The 13,394-nt window shown below is 42.4% G+C and overlaps 2 protein-coding genes and 1 long non-coding RNA gene across 5 annotated transcripts; 1 reads left to right on the top strand and 2 right to left on the bottom strand.

The window, feature by feature from the left end:
• Positions 1-2,094: 2,094 nt before the first annotated feature.
• On the bottom strand, positions 2,095-6,791 carry cunh17orf75 (chromosome unknown C17orf75 homolog). Of its 2 annotated transcripts, XM_068579593.1 has the most exons (10): positions 6,447-6,791; positions 5,928-6,002; positions 5,304-5,429; positions 4,925-5,053; positions 4,669-4,729; positions 4,470-4,589; positions 4,189-4,253; positions 3,901-4,040; positions 3,709-3,812; positions 2,095-3,500 (listed from the first exon to the last, which is right to left on the bottom strand). In XM_068579593.1, exons 1-10 carry the CDS (start codon positions 6,587-6,589, stop codon positions 3,285-3,287), a joined length of 1,179 nt encoding a protein of 392 aa, XP_068435694.1. In that variant the 5' UTR covers positions 6,590-6,791; the 3' UTR covers positions 2,095-3,284. The 2 variants fall into 2 exon arrangements, with proteins under 2 accessions (XP_068435694.1, XP_068435695.1); XM_068579594.1 differs by lacking the exon at positions 5,928-6,002.
• Positions 6,792-7,084: 293 nt separating this feature from the next.
• LOC137786928 (uncharacterized) lies at positions 7,085-7,472 on the bottom strand. Its single transcript, XR_011077606.1, has 2 exons — positions 7,360-7,472; positions 7,085-7,241 (listed from the first exon to the last, which is right to left on the bottom strand). It is a non-coding gene; the product is annotated as an uncharacterized lncRNA (long non-coding RNA).
• znf207a (zinc finger protein 207, a) lies at positions 7,213-13,138 on the top strand. 2 transcript variants are annotated; one of them, XM_068579071.1, is made up of 11 exons: positions 7,213-7,319; positions 7,651-7,777; positions 7,872-8,010; positions 8,089-8,271; positions 8,674-8,749; positions 8,852-8,922; positions 9,045-9,199; positions 9,359-9,451; positions 10,522-10,743; positions 10,989-11,127; positions 11,787-13,138. In XM_068579071.1, the coding sequence occupies exons 1-11, from the start codon at positions 7,279-7,281 to the stop codon at positions 11,948-11,950; spliced, it is 1,410 nt and encodes a 469-aa protein (XP_068435172.1). In that variant the 5' UTR covers positions 7,213-7,278; the 3' UTR covers positions 11,951-13,138. The 2 variants fall into 2 exon arrangements, with proteins under 2 accessions (XP_068435172.1, XP_068435173.1); XM_068579072.1 differs by lacking the exon at positions 9,359-9,451.
• The last annotated feature ends 256 nt before the right edge of the window (positions 13,139-13,394 follow it).

Here is a 13,394-nt window from a genome sequence, read left to right as displayed (position 1 = left end):
TGACGATGCTAGTTTCCTTTTTTCTTTCTTTTAAAGAGCTCAATGACAAAAAAGTGATGTTGTTCTCTTCACAGTCACACCTGAGAGGCTGCTACTACATTCACACAGTAAGCCCTCCATCACTGTTGATTTGTGAAAGTGAAGTACATTTACTCATGTACAATCTTAAAGTAATTCTTCGTGAGTAATTCCATTTCTTGTTACTTCATGCTTTGACTATACTACATCGTTTGACAGCTTCAGTTAATTTATTATAATCCAGCAATACATATTATCCAGAAGTATGCTATATATTTTGATACTTTAATACTTACGTCAAAATTATGATTAAGAGTGTTTCTCGCTGTGGTTTTACTACTTTTACTTCAGTAAAACATCAGAGTACTTCCTCCACCGCTGGAGCTTTGTCTCCACTTCAGTGTCTTAAGTCTTATCTGTCTGTCCTCTTCTTGGACCAGGTTCAGTCCGTACGAGAGGTCCAGAGAGTTGCTAGCAGGCGCTTTATGTTTGAGATCACCATGACAAATGGAAAGAGGAAGCTGTTGGTGAGTCATTGCTGTGGTTCAACCGCAAGCCAATCAATTGGCAGACTGAGTGTGCCAGGTCTGCTTTAAGGATGCCAACTTTAAGCAAATCCTGTCAACTGTGTGTGTGTCTGCCTGATTGTGTGTGTGTGTGTGTGTGTGTAGGCCGCAGAGTCCGCAGCTCTCAGACAGGAGTGGGTCGGATGCCTGTGGCAGGCCATGAATCTCTCCACCTCTCGGGTGTCAGACTCCAGCAGCACACAGTAAGCTGGAAGAAGTCTTTCCTTTCATGGCGGATCTAAACTTTTCCTATAATAATCCACATTCCACTGGCCGCTTCTCTTCCGCTCAGTCTCGAAGTGCGTGAGCAGCGAGAGAGATTGAGCATCGGCACACCCGCCTCCTGCCACAGAGTGATGGAGTCGCTCTCTGCTCGGCCCCTCTCGGCCCCTTCGGGCTGCATCCAGCACGAGGTCAGGGGCGTCGCCGCCCACATCTTTCTGCCTGAGGAGCCGCACTGCCAGGAGGCCGCTTCCCAAGACACACCCCCAGACTGTGGCTACCAGCGTCACAATGGTGATCTTTGAATTGATTGGCCTATTTCCAGCTTCACAAGTTCTCTTTCGGTTGATTTCACGAACCCGCTGCTGTGTTTTCAGGCGACCGTGTCGACGGTCCTCAGCAGTCCAGTATGAGCAACACAGAGGGCGTACAAGAAGGAGACTATGACATTCTACCACGTAGAAACAGTATGGTCTTGGAAATACTTCAAATGTACTGTTTTAATATACCATAATATACAATGTGATGATGTGTAAATGTCCACCCTGGCTTTGTCGTGTGTTACGTCTTTGTAGAGGTTTGTGAGATCAACGCTTCAACAGAGATGGACGAGGGCGTGTATGACTTTCCTGTCTCTAACAGGAGGGCTGCTGAACATCCACGTGAGATTATTATTATTTTTTTATTTCTCTTTTTCTAAAAAAAAAAAAAGCTAGCTTTTCAATTCTTGGTAATACCAAAATAATTAATGTTGTACATTTTGTCCATGTCAGACCCCACAGAGAGCATCTATGACGTACCAAGCTCTCTTTTGAGGAGCTCGCCTAATCACACTTTAGGTAAATCCGGCTCCATGTCATTGTCTTCTCACTAGTTCTTATGAGACAGCCACAGTTGCCTACATTTACAGATGATTCATGTAAAAAAAAAAAAAAATCCACATGTGCAGCAGTTGCATTGACTTGATCATCTTTGTGTTGCAAGTGTTCAGCTGTGTGTTTGTGGTTGCAGAAGAGCAGCCAGAGGACGGGCTCTACTGGATGATATGAGATCCAGTTTGAGGACTCGAGTGATGGACTGGACGGGAGCAGCAGCACCGTCTCACTCACCACACAACGGCCCTTTAGGACCAAACACAGCAAACTGTTGCTGCTGGTTATCTGCAACTTCGTGTTTATATTACTGGTTTGAGCGAAACAAAGTGTGTTCATGCAACAGATATATACACACGTTTTGTGCAAATATTTGCCGGCTTTGTATGCTCGACCGCGTGCACAACCACAATAAATAGGTTCAACTGTGGTGTTTATTTCAGCTTCTTCTAAACAAGGCCCAGAACAACAGTCCTTTATAACTATATATAGAGAAGACTGCACAGACTTGTGAGCACATACGCACGGTGGTCAGGTCACAGTCACACTATGGTTCACAATAGTAAAAAGACTTTTACATGTCACCTGCTTGACAGTTTAAACATAAAACATATTGCTGTGTTATACACTTTGGACTGGTTTGAATGGGAATGGTTTGAGCTAAAACCCTTTATTAGGTTTGGAACATCAAAACTTGTTGCAGGTCTACTGTGAGCACTTTTCTTCTCCATTTAAATTTCTTCTGTTTTTTTTTTCTGTGGGTATTAATATTGTAGAACCTTTGAAACAAAACAAATGCTTCATAAATGTTGTGAGTCACCAAGTGGCTGTTTGGTTCTATAAAGTCTTCAGCTGGTGAATGCATTTAGGATTTTTGTAAACAGGAAATTATATTAAAAAAGACTGTTTCTCGAACACTGTATTCACATAGAAGGATCACATCACTTGATAGTCACATGTATATACAGTCGCAGTTTTCATGGAGACACATAATATTGTAGTGCAGGTATTGGGTTTAAATATGAGCACAAACAAGGCCTATTAAACAAGCAACGCATGAAAGTGATTTTTGCATTTTCAACATGTTTCTTATTAAAATAAAACAAGTGCAATCAACTAAAATACAAAATGAAACATTTGGATATTAAATAAGTAATAGATAATTCCACTCCAATGAGTAGAAGCTTTAGTTTGGATCAGTTCTGTTTTGTGATCATTGTCAGTTAGCAAAACACTCGTAATAATATTTGGTTGAAAGTATTGTGAAACACTCACAGAACGCGAACATTGGCAACATTAAAAAGATTGGGAACGTGCCACGCTACAGCTAGATCTAAACTGATCTGCACACAATTTTTACTATCGTCTCTACTAACCTTCATTGTTCAGACATGTTACGTTACAGATCTCAATTAACTAGTATTAACCCCAAACAAAGACACATTTGTTGTTGGAAGCATAGAAACATTTAAATTCAGAATCTGCCTGAACAGATCAAAATGATCCCCGCGGCTCGGCTAGGTTTAGAACTGAACCGGTGATCTGCTTTGTGGCGGTCTTGCCAGCAGCAACCAAAGTATCCAGGACCCATAACGTCGCAATGGCATCAGGCCTGGGCCTGGGATTGTTCCTTGAGGAACTCCTCCAGGACCGCGATGATGCTGCAGGATTCAGGCAGGTCGCTGTGCTCCGCCCGGGCATTCTGCAGCAACACATCCCCGTTTCCGCAGCCCTGGAGGAACAGGCAGCAGCGAAACAGGGCGTAGTGACTCATCTCCGCCTGACGCACAAAGCGCTTCAGGCTGTTCATGTCCTGGATGGCCTGTGGTTGGTAGGGAGGAGGAAACAAGACGTGTTTTAAAAAGGGAAGCAACTTCAACGACAGACGGCAGAGTAAAAAATCATTGTTGTGCTGTTTATCTGCCAAGAGGAACTGAGATGTGTTGTCCAACGTTTCTCAATCTTGTGGGCCAGAGGGGATTTTTATCACCGACTCATGTTATAGTTTGTCTATGTGAATGTTTTCTGACCTTAAGTTTGAAGTTCTCCAGAATCTGTCGCAACAGGAAAGGATTACAACGCTCCGCCGCGTTTAGAAATGCCTGACTCCAGTCATCACAGAAGCGATTACTGACTGGAGGAGGAAAACATCTTCATCAGACTCTTGGACATTACGGGGATACAAAAGCATTTGTCCTCATCTGCTTCACGTCATGGCTTACCTGTGTTAGAGAGTGTGGGTGGGCTGGAGGAGCAGTCGATGATAAGGTCACAGTGTGTGTCCTCTGAGATAGCTTTACACAGAGAAGCTGTTGTTGTGTCCTGTTGGGACAGACCCTGCAAACTGGCTGCTTTGATGAACCTGGAACAGAAGACAACAGGCATGTAACGTCTAGCAAACCGATAGTAATTACATTTTGTACAACATGGAAATAAACCAGAGACCTGCTACGTGTTTAGCAGTCTTAAAGATGAGTTAGTGTGGGGACGGGGGACGTCCCCAAACTCACCTGGACACATCAGCCTTTGTCTTCTCGTCTGAATTACTGAGCTCCACGAGTGTGTGACTCAGCGCCTGTGTACAGAACATTCACTGGCTGAAATGCACCGTTCTGGAGAAAAGTTAAGTCATGCACTCAATGCAGTTGTGACGTGATTTTCTTTGCTATGGCTCAAACCAGTACAAATTATTTTCATTGTAAAAGGTCCACTGTCGACCTTTTTCTCACAGGAGAGAGAAATTGTTCTCCTTTTTATTGGACATGCTCTCGAGGTAAGAAAAGGAACTCACAGCGTGCAGCAGGAAGCTGATGTTGCTCTGGACCAGCTGCACCACCCGATAAATGTGCATCACAGACTCCTCGTACCACCGGCTCAGATACGGACGCACCTCTGTCTCCAGGTTCTGCAGCTGACACACAAATCAACATTGCTTTAATATAGTAATGGCAAACATACAACAACATTACACTGTTCTGACAGCCACATACCTCTGGGTTTTGCAGGCTGCTGTGAAGGCCTTGGACATATTTATCAAGTTCTAATCTAAATGTGTATTGGGTCAAGGAAATTATCCAATGGCCTGTTCCTCTGTACGAAGTTACAACAATGTGGAGGCAATACAACAATGCAGAAAAGAACTTGGATTATGTTTAGAATTAATGATGGAGGACCTTGCATGATGTTGATAATTAAGGTTGATTTCATGAGGACACTATGCAATAGACAACTGTGCACAAAGGATATAAGTTCAGTCCTTTTTCAGAGCCGCCCATGAAGCAGATGACATATCCGTTTCCATCAGCATCAGGCTGTTCAGGAGAACTTTCTTGCTCCAGGAGACAGCAGTAGCAGCCCACTGCCTGCTCTGGGATACTGGGGAGTGTACATGTAATAATAATTAAAATAAAAACATTTGTGTTAACTTATTTCGTCTACTTTCATTTTCAGCGAAACTTATTTTATTACTGTGATGTAAGCAAACAAATCACCTATTAAAACACAATTTATACCATGATGTTGAAGCATGTGTTGCATCAGTCCCAGAAGAAGGAACATGATCTCGAGTTGTCTGTCCCTATTGGTGAGTGTGTAGCAAAACATTGTGAGGGGAAATTGTCGTCACCTGAGTTCCACAGTGGCGATGTTGCCCATGCCTCCCAGCAGGGCACCTTTGCTGAGCCTCCTTGAGATGTACGTCCGCAGCTCCGGTTCTGCCTCCGATGGAAGGCTGCTGTCAATGAGTGTCAGGCTGTGGGCAGGGCAGAAGAATCAGTGTGGATCCGAGCGGTCAGTGGAGACAATGAGGAATTTCGGAAGCCACTCAAGTCAATGGAGAACAGATGGAGAAAGCTGATGAGCATTAGCCACAAACCACACACAACTGAGTCACATAGCTGTCACTGTGCCCCGCCTGGATGTCAAAAACACAGTCACAAGCAGAACGTATTTGGCCATTTTGCTTCAACACTGTACCCAGGCATTCAAAGGAATTTCATTCACCATTTGACAACTCCACTCGACACTTGGAAGTGCAGACAGGTTGAAATTGGGAGAGACCTAAATGCCATGTAACTCAGCAGTACAGCAATGACCAATCAGAACACAATCACAAATGGAAACAGCATTGATTCCATGTAGAGTGGATGTCCGGACGCAGCCCGTGGATACACCAATGCACAACAGTGAAAGCCAAAGAGAAACAACCACTGAAAGTAACGAGAAGGTAGGCGGATGGTTCCTTTGTTACCTAAGGTCATCCTGACTGGTTGTGGAGTCTGCTCGTCTCTGGTTCCATGCCACATTATCCCCAGAAGCCTCAGATCTACGACAATTGACAGTTTACTCATCACCTGGTTAGTTTGTTTTGTGTATATCTGGTTCAACCTGCATGAGTGCCACTGTCAGGTGGTTCAGGAACAACAAAATGACGACACATACTCAACAGTGCGTTAGAGGAGGAAACAAATCATTGACCTAAATAATAATCTTGAGTGTGATGCACAAAGGAACACTCACACCAGGGAGCTGGTTGTATTGACAGTAACATGTCCTGTAGGATTAGAATATTATTAGGATTACTGGGAAAAATAATATAAAAAAAGAAAACAATTTAATTCACGTCATTAAATTATTACATAATAGCTTCATTTATAATACATGACACCGCGTGGACGTAACATTCCTTGTCATTTTCCTTTCAGAAAGTTGCAACACAGCTGTTATCTTTTGGAAAACAGAAACTGGGACGAGTAGCATCGGACGTTACCTTGTGCCTTGATAAAGATAGATGGTGTAGTAGGAGTTCAACTGAATTTTCTGGCTGTATCCAGCAATTTCCTCGCTGTCAAAGTCGTCTCTCTCTTCCACGTCAATTGAATCCTGGAAGGACGAGGTCTGGGAGGTAAACATGATGTCAAGGCTGCACGAAGCAAGCGAGCAGCTGGCTAAAATGGCACAAAAACAAAACAGCAAAAAAAAAGAGAGGACGTATTTCTACAGTGCAGCTGTGCTGTGTTGGCAGAGAGGTTTAGTTGGCGCTTGGATCTCAGGCAGATAGTGAAATTGGAGCAGTGCATAAGCAACTGCAGCAGTAGTATTAAAGGTATTCTTGGTTATGTACCTTGTGCGCATGCGTCATCTGTGTACGTTCTCAATTATGTCCGACCTCCCTGCTCCTTGGCACAAACACAGGGCACGTGTTTTAATTAAGACGTGTTTTTCTTTAAATTGTATCTTTAAATCTTAGGTTATTTTATTTCCATAGCTGTAAATTATGAGGTTTTACTTGCAATTGTGAATGCTAGTAACCCACGTCACCAATATCGTCACGTTGGAGTTAAATGGATATGGTAAAAAATAGTCAGCACGAGTACTGAAATTCATATTGAAGTATTATAGTACAAATTAATTGTCATATTTATTGTTGTTTTAATAACAAATAAACGATTGGGGCCACCAGAGGGCGCCTGGAGGCCGCAGTGTTGTTCCATGACACTGGAGATCCGCCGCCATCTTTAACTCCCGTCGTCCTCTCCTGGTCGGAGTGTTGTGGTCAGCTTCACTGGGTTAGCAGGAAGTGGACCGACAGTACAGAAATCATGGGAAGAAAGAAGAAAAAGCAGATGAAGCCCTGGTGCTGGTATCCTTTTTTTCCACATGTTATCATCTAGTGTTCTCACGTTATCTTGTTGATGTTTCTGTTAGTCAGCGGTGTCCTGACTGTCAACTAAATCCACCTGTTCTTATTATTACGGCCGTGTAACGTCAGTATGTTGCACGATGTTGAAGTTGTCGTCAGTGTTTTTTTTTTTTTTAAAGTTTAATCACAAGCTCTGACAGAATAGTAAATGAGGCGTTGTCGGTCTCCTGTCACGTGAGCGTGGTGGTGTTTTTGAGTAAACAAATGCACCAAACGTCCAGCTGTAAAATAGCATGACAATGATCGAGTTTTCCTTAAATCATAACCTCAGGTACTGTAACAGAGATTTTGATGATGAAAAGATTCTCATTCAACACCAGAAGGCCAAACACTTCAAGTGCCACATCTGTCATAAGAAACTGTACACTGGTCCTGGGCTTGCGATCCACTGTATGCAGGTGAGGACACAATACTGCAAGGCACCTTCATGAGATCAAACAAATACCTCTGTGTCTATACCAGCAGTGTCCGACTGTGTCACTTTCATCGTAGGTGCATAAAGAGACCATTGATGGAGTTCCTAATGCAATACCCGGAAGAACAGATATTGAGCTTGAGATCTATGGCATGGAGGGTATTCCCGAAAAAGACATGGAGGAGAGAAGAAGAGTGCTAGAACAAAAGAACCAAGGTATTGCCCCCAAATGAACCTTCATGTAACCGTCTTTTATGCTCTTTTCTAGAGACTTATGCTCTATATTATTTTCAGAGACTCAGAAGAAAAAACAGAACCAGGATGACTCTGACGAGTACGATGAGGACGACGAGCCTGGCCCCTCCTTCCAGCAGCCTGCTGCTGGCCAACCCCAGGCCGGCTACATACCCCCTATGACCCAGCCCGGCATTCCTCCTGGCTCTGGTGCCCCAGGGATCCCACCGGGAGGCTACTCGGGTAGGAAACAGTGGCCGTAGTACTTTTAAATAACACGGTAGACATGGTGTACCTGGTGCTGTATCCTCCTTTAAATGTTCCCTAGCTGCTCTGCTTCCAGCTTTTTTTTGTTCAGCTACTCATGAGACTCGATTCGGACAATTATTTATGTTCTCAAGCACATTGATTGCACTTGTGTGGCAGCCTGTGTCCTTGATGTTTCAAAGACTCTGATCAAGGTCTGATCATGTTCTTTTTCTAAATTCTTAATAAAATAGAACGTACTATTAAAACAGGTATTGTTTCTGATATGTTAAAATAAGAATATCGATGGTCAACAGATGCACAATCCTTGTTATTAATTACATAAACTGTTTTGTGATGTGACAACACACTTGAGCTTCATTTCATCCTAATGTGCAGGAATTCCCCCAATGATGCCATGTGTACCACCAATGATGCCAGGAATGCCTCCCATGATGCCAGGAATGCCTCCAGGGTAAAGGCTCATGGTTAATAATAAACATAGTCATTTCGTATTAATCTCATCCTCATTATATCTTTGTTGTGTAAACATGGATATCTTCCCTTATGTATTTAGGATGATACCAATGGGTGTGTTAATGCCTCCAGGTCCAGGCATGCCACCAATGTTGCCAGGCCTGCCACCAGGTAATGGTCATCATTGCTTTGATGTGAATTATTCATTGAAAATGATAATTGTTTGGAAATACAGTGTTGTAGCGAGGCTTTACTTGTTCCCGTATGTAATACATTTGTTCCGCTGGTGCCAGGCATGCCTCCTCCTGTGGGCCACCGCCCCGGCATCCCACACATGGCTCAGGTTCCCTCTGCTGCAAACGTGCTGACTAGACCGGCTGTTCCTGCTGCCGCGGCCCCCTCCGCCCAGCCTGATGTCACAAAGCCTCTTTTCCCCATTTCTGGACAGGTAAAATCTTTATGACAACTTGTACCACTTTTCATCTGTGATGGGGCAGAACATTATGAAACCTATATGATGTATAGGAGGTGTCACCCAGCCGTTACTTTAACCGAAGAATTACATTTATTTACGTTGCTTATTCTTTACTCTTTTCCTGTGCTGCAGATGGGCAGTCGCGCTGCAAGTACAAGTGCAGGCTTATCCAGTGCAGACTCTCAGTCCGCCTCCCCTAAAGCTTTGCTCCCTATCACGCCACAAGTACGCAGCTGTCGGCCTGCTCTTCTCTGACAACATGCAATTTTACAATTAGCATGCAACACCATTGTGTATAGTTTGCCTGCTGTGGTGTACTTGGGCAGTCAATTATATTTTATTTGCCAACGCTGTTTTAGTAAGACATTATGAAATCCAACCATCTGTGAGGGTTAAAAAAAATACTTGAAAGAAATGTGTAATGGTTATTGGAAACATGCTTTTGTTTTTTTGTTTTTGCTACAAGTCTGCAGTTATGGAATCCTACTGTAACATTTACAAAAATCCGAAAAGAGTTACACATATTTGTAAAGAGGGTTTCTTATTTCCAAACAGCTGTCGGGAAACAAAGCACAGCATGCTCTTTTGTTTTTGTTTTCTTGCAGCCTTGAAGAAGGTTTACCTTTAGTCATACTTTATAAGCTTACTCTCCCGAGTAACGGCGATGTTGTTAACGTGTTCTAGAGATAAATAACAATCATTATGCAGTGGAAATACAAATTGAAATTACAAATTTAAGCCTTGTATTCAGTGGCTTCGTTGTAATTTCCACTCAATACTTTCAGGGTTTTAGTTTGATGATGTTCTTAAAGGGCGATTTTAATCAGTAATTTGATTTACAGGCAGTGAGTGACATACACACTTGTTTTGCCCTGCTTTAAGTGGTCTTTGTCTTTTAAATCATACTGCAATTTAAATGTATTTCTTAAATACATATGAGGTAGTATTCCCATATTTACAGTTTTCTTTCCTTTTACTTTGTTGTACTTGACATTGTAAAAATGATGTAGTTGCAAATCACTTTGAATTTCTGTTTCGTAACCGTTTGGCTTCTACCAAGCTTAAAAGTGAGAAAGTACGTTTTTTTGATTTGAATGAAGTTACTCTGCAATGAAAGAAAGAGAGGATATACAAGTAATCCTCTCTTAATATTAACAATATTAATGCCACGCTTTTAATGGCTACATATAAACAAAATGAGAGTAGCCCAAAGTATGACTAAAAGTTTACTCCTATGAAATTTGAATACCGTTTAGTGGATTCTGTCCAATGTTTTTTCTTCTCTCTCCACTCAGAGTCAGCAGTCAGGGTCCCCCCTCCCTCCTCTCTGTACCTCCTCTGATCCCTCAAAGCCCACATTTCCGGCCTACCCTCAGGCCACCGTAGCTGCGGCCAGCTCTAATGCTGGCAGCAGTACGGTCTCAAAACCTCCCTCTACTGTGACCAGTAAGCCTGCCACCCTCACCACCTCCAGTGCAACCAGTAAGTTGATCCACCCTGATGAGGATATCTCACTGGTAAGTAGTCCCTCTGCTCCCGCTTCTCTTTATAGTGTTTTACAGTAAGTAGCTTTCAAAACTGTTAATCATAGCTACGGTTTTACTTTTTGATAACATAAATAAATACAAAATAAATGGCTTTTCTTTAGTAAAATTGACTAACCCCACATCAAAATTGACAAATTCTTGTGTTTATTTATCCTGGATGAGCTACAGTTTCAGCATCAAGTGATTCCTTGTTGTTTTATTTCTGTGTCTCTTAGGAAGAGTTGCGGTCTCAGTTGCCGAGGTATCAGCGCAGTGTTCCCCGCCAAGACCAGACCAGCGCTGCCGCCCCGTCCGCTGGTCCAGTGCAGGGCATGATGGCCCCTCAGCAGTCCGGCATGAGGCATCCCATACCTGGTATCCACCGCCTGCATCTAGTTCAGAAAAACTTTACTCTATGTTGGTTAATCATAGGTGTTTATTTAGAACTGTTATTAGGTAAACTCTACCATATGCTGAGAATCTCTCTTAAGTGTCATTATGTATATATATGTGTATATATATATATATATATATATATATATATATATATATATATATATATATATATATATATATATATATATATATATATATATACTTACTGGTTGCACTGGAGGTATGTGTATGTATGTATGTATGTATGTATGTATGTATGTATGTATGCATGCCTTCATTCATTCCATCTCTGTTCTGTTCTGAATGTAAATACATATTACACATTTCCTATAGCGCCACCATCAGGTCAAAATTTCAAATTGCTAATGTTAATAGAGCTGAATTGTATGAACTTGGCATGAGATTGTCAATGGTCAGTACTTTAATCCTCACACAAGCAACTCTCATCACATGACTTGATGACAAACACTCAGTAGACGTTAACATGGGAATCTTTCCTATCTCTAGCCATATGACATAAATGCGGCATAGGTACATCCTCACGGAGCCGCTAGCATGGCTGTATGAAGAAAAAAAACACATGATGTTTGCAACAGTTTTTTTAATAGAAAGCTGACAACAAACTTGTGTTTTCGCAGGTCAGTATGGTGGTCCACCCCAGACGATGCCCGGCTACATGCCAGGAGGGATGCCTCCATACGGACAGGCCCCTCCTGGGGTTCCCCCAGGGTACCAGGGAGCCCCTCCACGCCCACCCATGGTTATGAGACCCCCTGTCATGTCTCCTGGAGCCCGCTACTGAACCCTGCCATCCTCTCTTCAATAGGTTTGGACACTCAACCCTTTTCTAATGTCCTCAGCTGCTAGTAGACAAACCAGTATTGGTATTATCGTACCCCGGCGTACTGTTTATTCTACTACTGAGCTATGAGGAAGAGACACTGAATAAGCAGCAAACAAAAGAGCTATAAAAGCATCACAGAGCGCATTGGGGAAATATTTACACTGTACCTAACCAAGACTATGACCTGTTGTTTCAAACCATCTCTGTTCTGTGGCTTTTTTCCTTCTCATGTTTCATTCAGGTGTATAGAAGTATAGTAGATATGGTTCGTAGTGTTTTGAAGGCGCTGGAGTTACATGGGCAGTTCCCACCCTTTATCAAGGCAAGTTTTATGTAAATACATTTCTGTTCTGAGCTAAACAGTGAGGCCTTCACAGCACGCAGTGCTGTTGGACTTTGTGTCCCCAACTTTGTTTGGTGAGGGCTTCAAATACCTGTTTATGCATTCATTCTGTTTCATGTTCATAGTTTTAACCAGGAGCTGCTCCTATAACCCTAAATAGTTCTGAAGTACGAAATGAAGTGGTATATGTATTGTTGTAAAACTGTACTGTAATAAAATGTGGCAAAAATGTAAGACTCTTCTTTGCATAGTGGGAAAAGAGACGTCACAGCAGGTTGGTACACAGGTTGATTGTACATTTTCTGAATTGAAGATGAAAAATATCAACAGAAATAGGCTTTTGTGCTTTTTGAGTTGACATTAAAAATGTTGCTAAATGTTTTATTAAGGCTGTAAGCAGTCTATTGTTTTTATTTTATTTTGTATTATTGATGCTATGTACGGGCGTGTAAGTTGTACAGTTGTATAACTTCCGGGTCGCTGGTGGCTGTAGTGCTAAACCCCCGATTTCTCTTCTCCCTGTAGCGATGCCATGGGGGACTGGCTGAGGCCCTGTCTCAGTGTAGCCCTGTTTCAGCCTGAGGCAAGTCTCCCCGTTTTCTGTCTTCTCATTCATTACCAGGGGCCCTCACAGCTTACACGCTGTTGGATCTCAATGTCCCCAAACTTGCAGCAAGTTTGGTGAAGGCCCTTGTTTGTGTTGTTGTTGCGTTGAGGCACCATTTTCTTCAGGCATGTTAGCTCATGTTAATTGTATCAAGCTCATGTTAAGCTCTTGCGTGTCATTAAACTTGTATCCTGCATTCTTGGTTGGTGAGGGCATCAGAGAGCTTGGTTTTAATTTCATAACTTTGTACTGAAAGTATGGTGCTTTTAACTGAAACGCTATTCCTTTAGAAGCATTTTGGTATTGCCGTGTCCGAGTTTACTGTCTGAAATATTTATGGCGCGTTCAAAAGTCAAAAAAATTGTTGCGACACAATTAACAGCCGGTCACATACATACATTATGTTGGTTGGTAGGTTTGTGATGAACAAATTACTTTTATGCTTGTAAAAT

Source organism: Clinocottus analis, unplaced genomic scaffold (genome assembly GCF_023055335.1).
Source record: "Clinocottus analis isolate CAN_PGR_092001 unplaced genomic scaffold, fCliAna1.0.p SCAF_16, whole genome shotgun sequence".
Taxonomy (NCBI): domain Eukaryota; kingdom Metazoa; phylum Chordata; class Actinopteri; order Perciformes; family Cottidae; genus Clinocottus; species Clinocottus analis.
The sequence above is the reverse complement of the archived record's forward strand: the minus strand, read 5'-3'. Positions and strand labels throughout refer to the sequence as shown.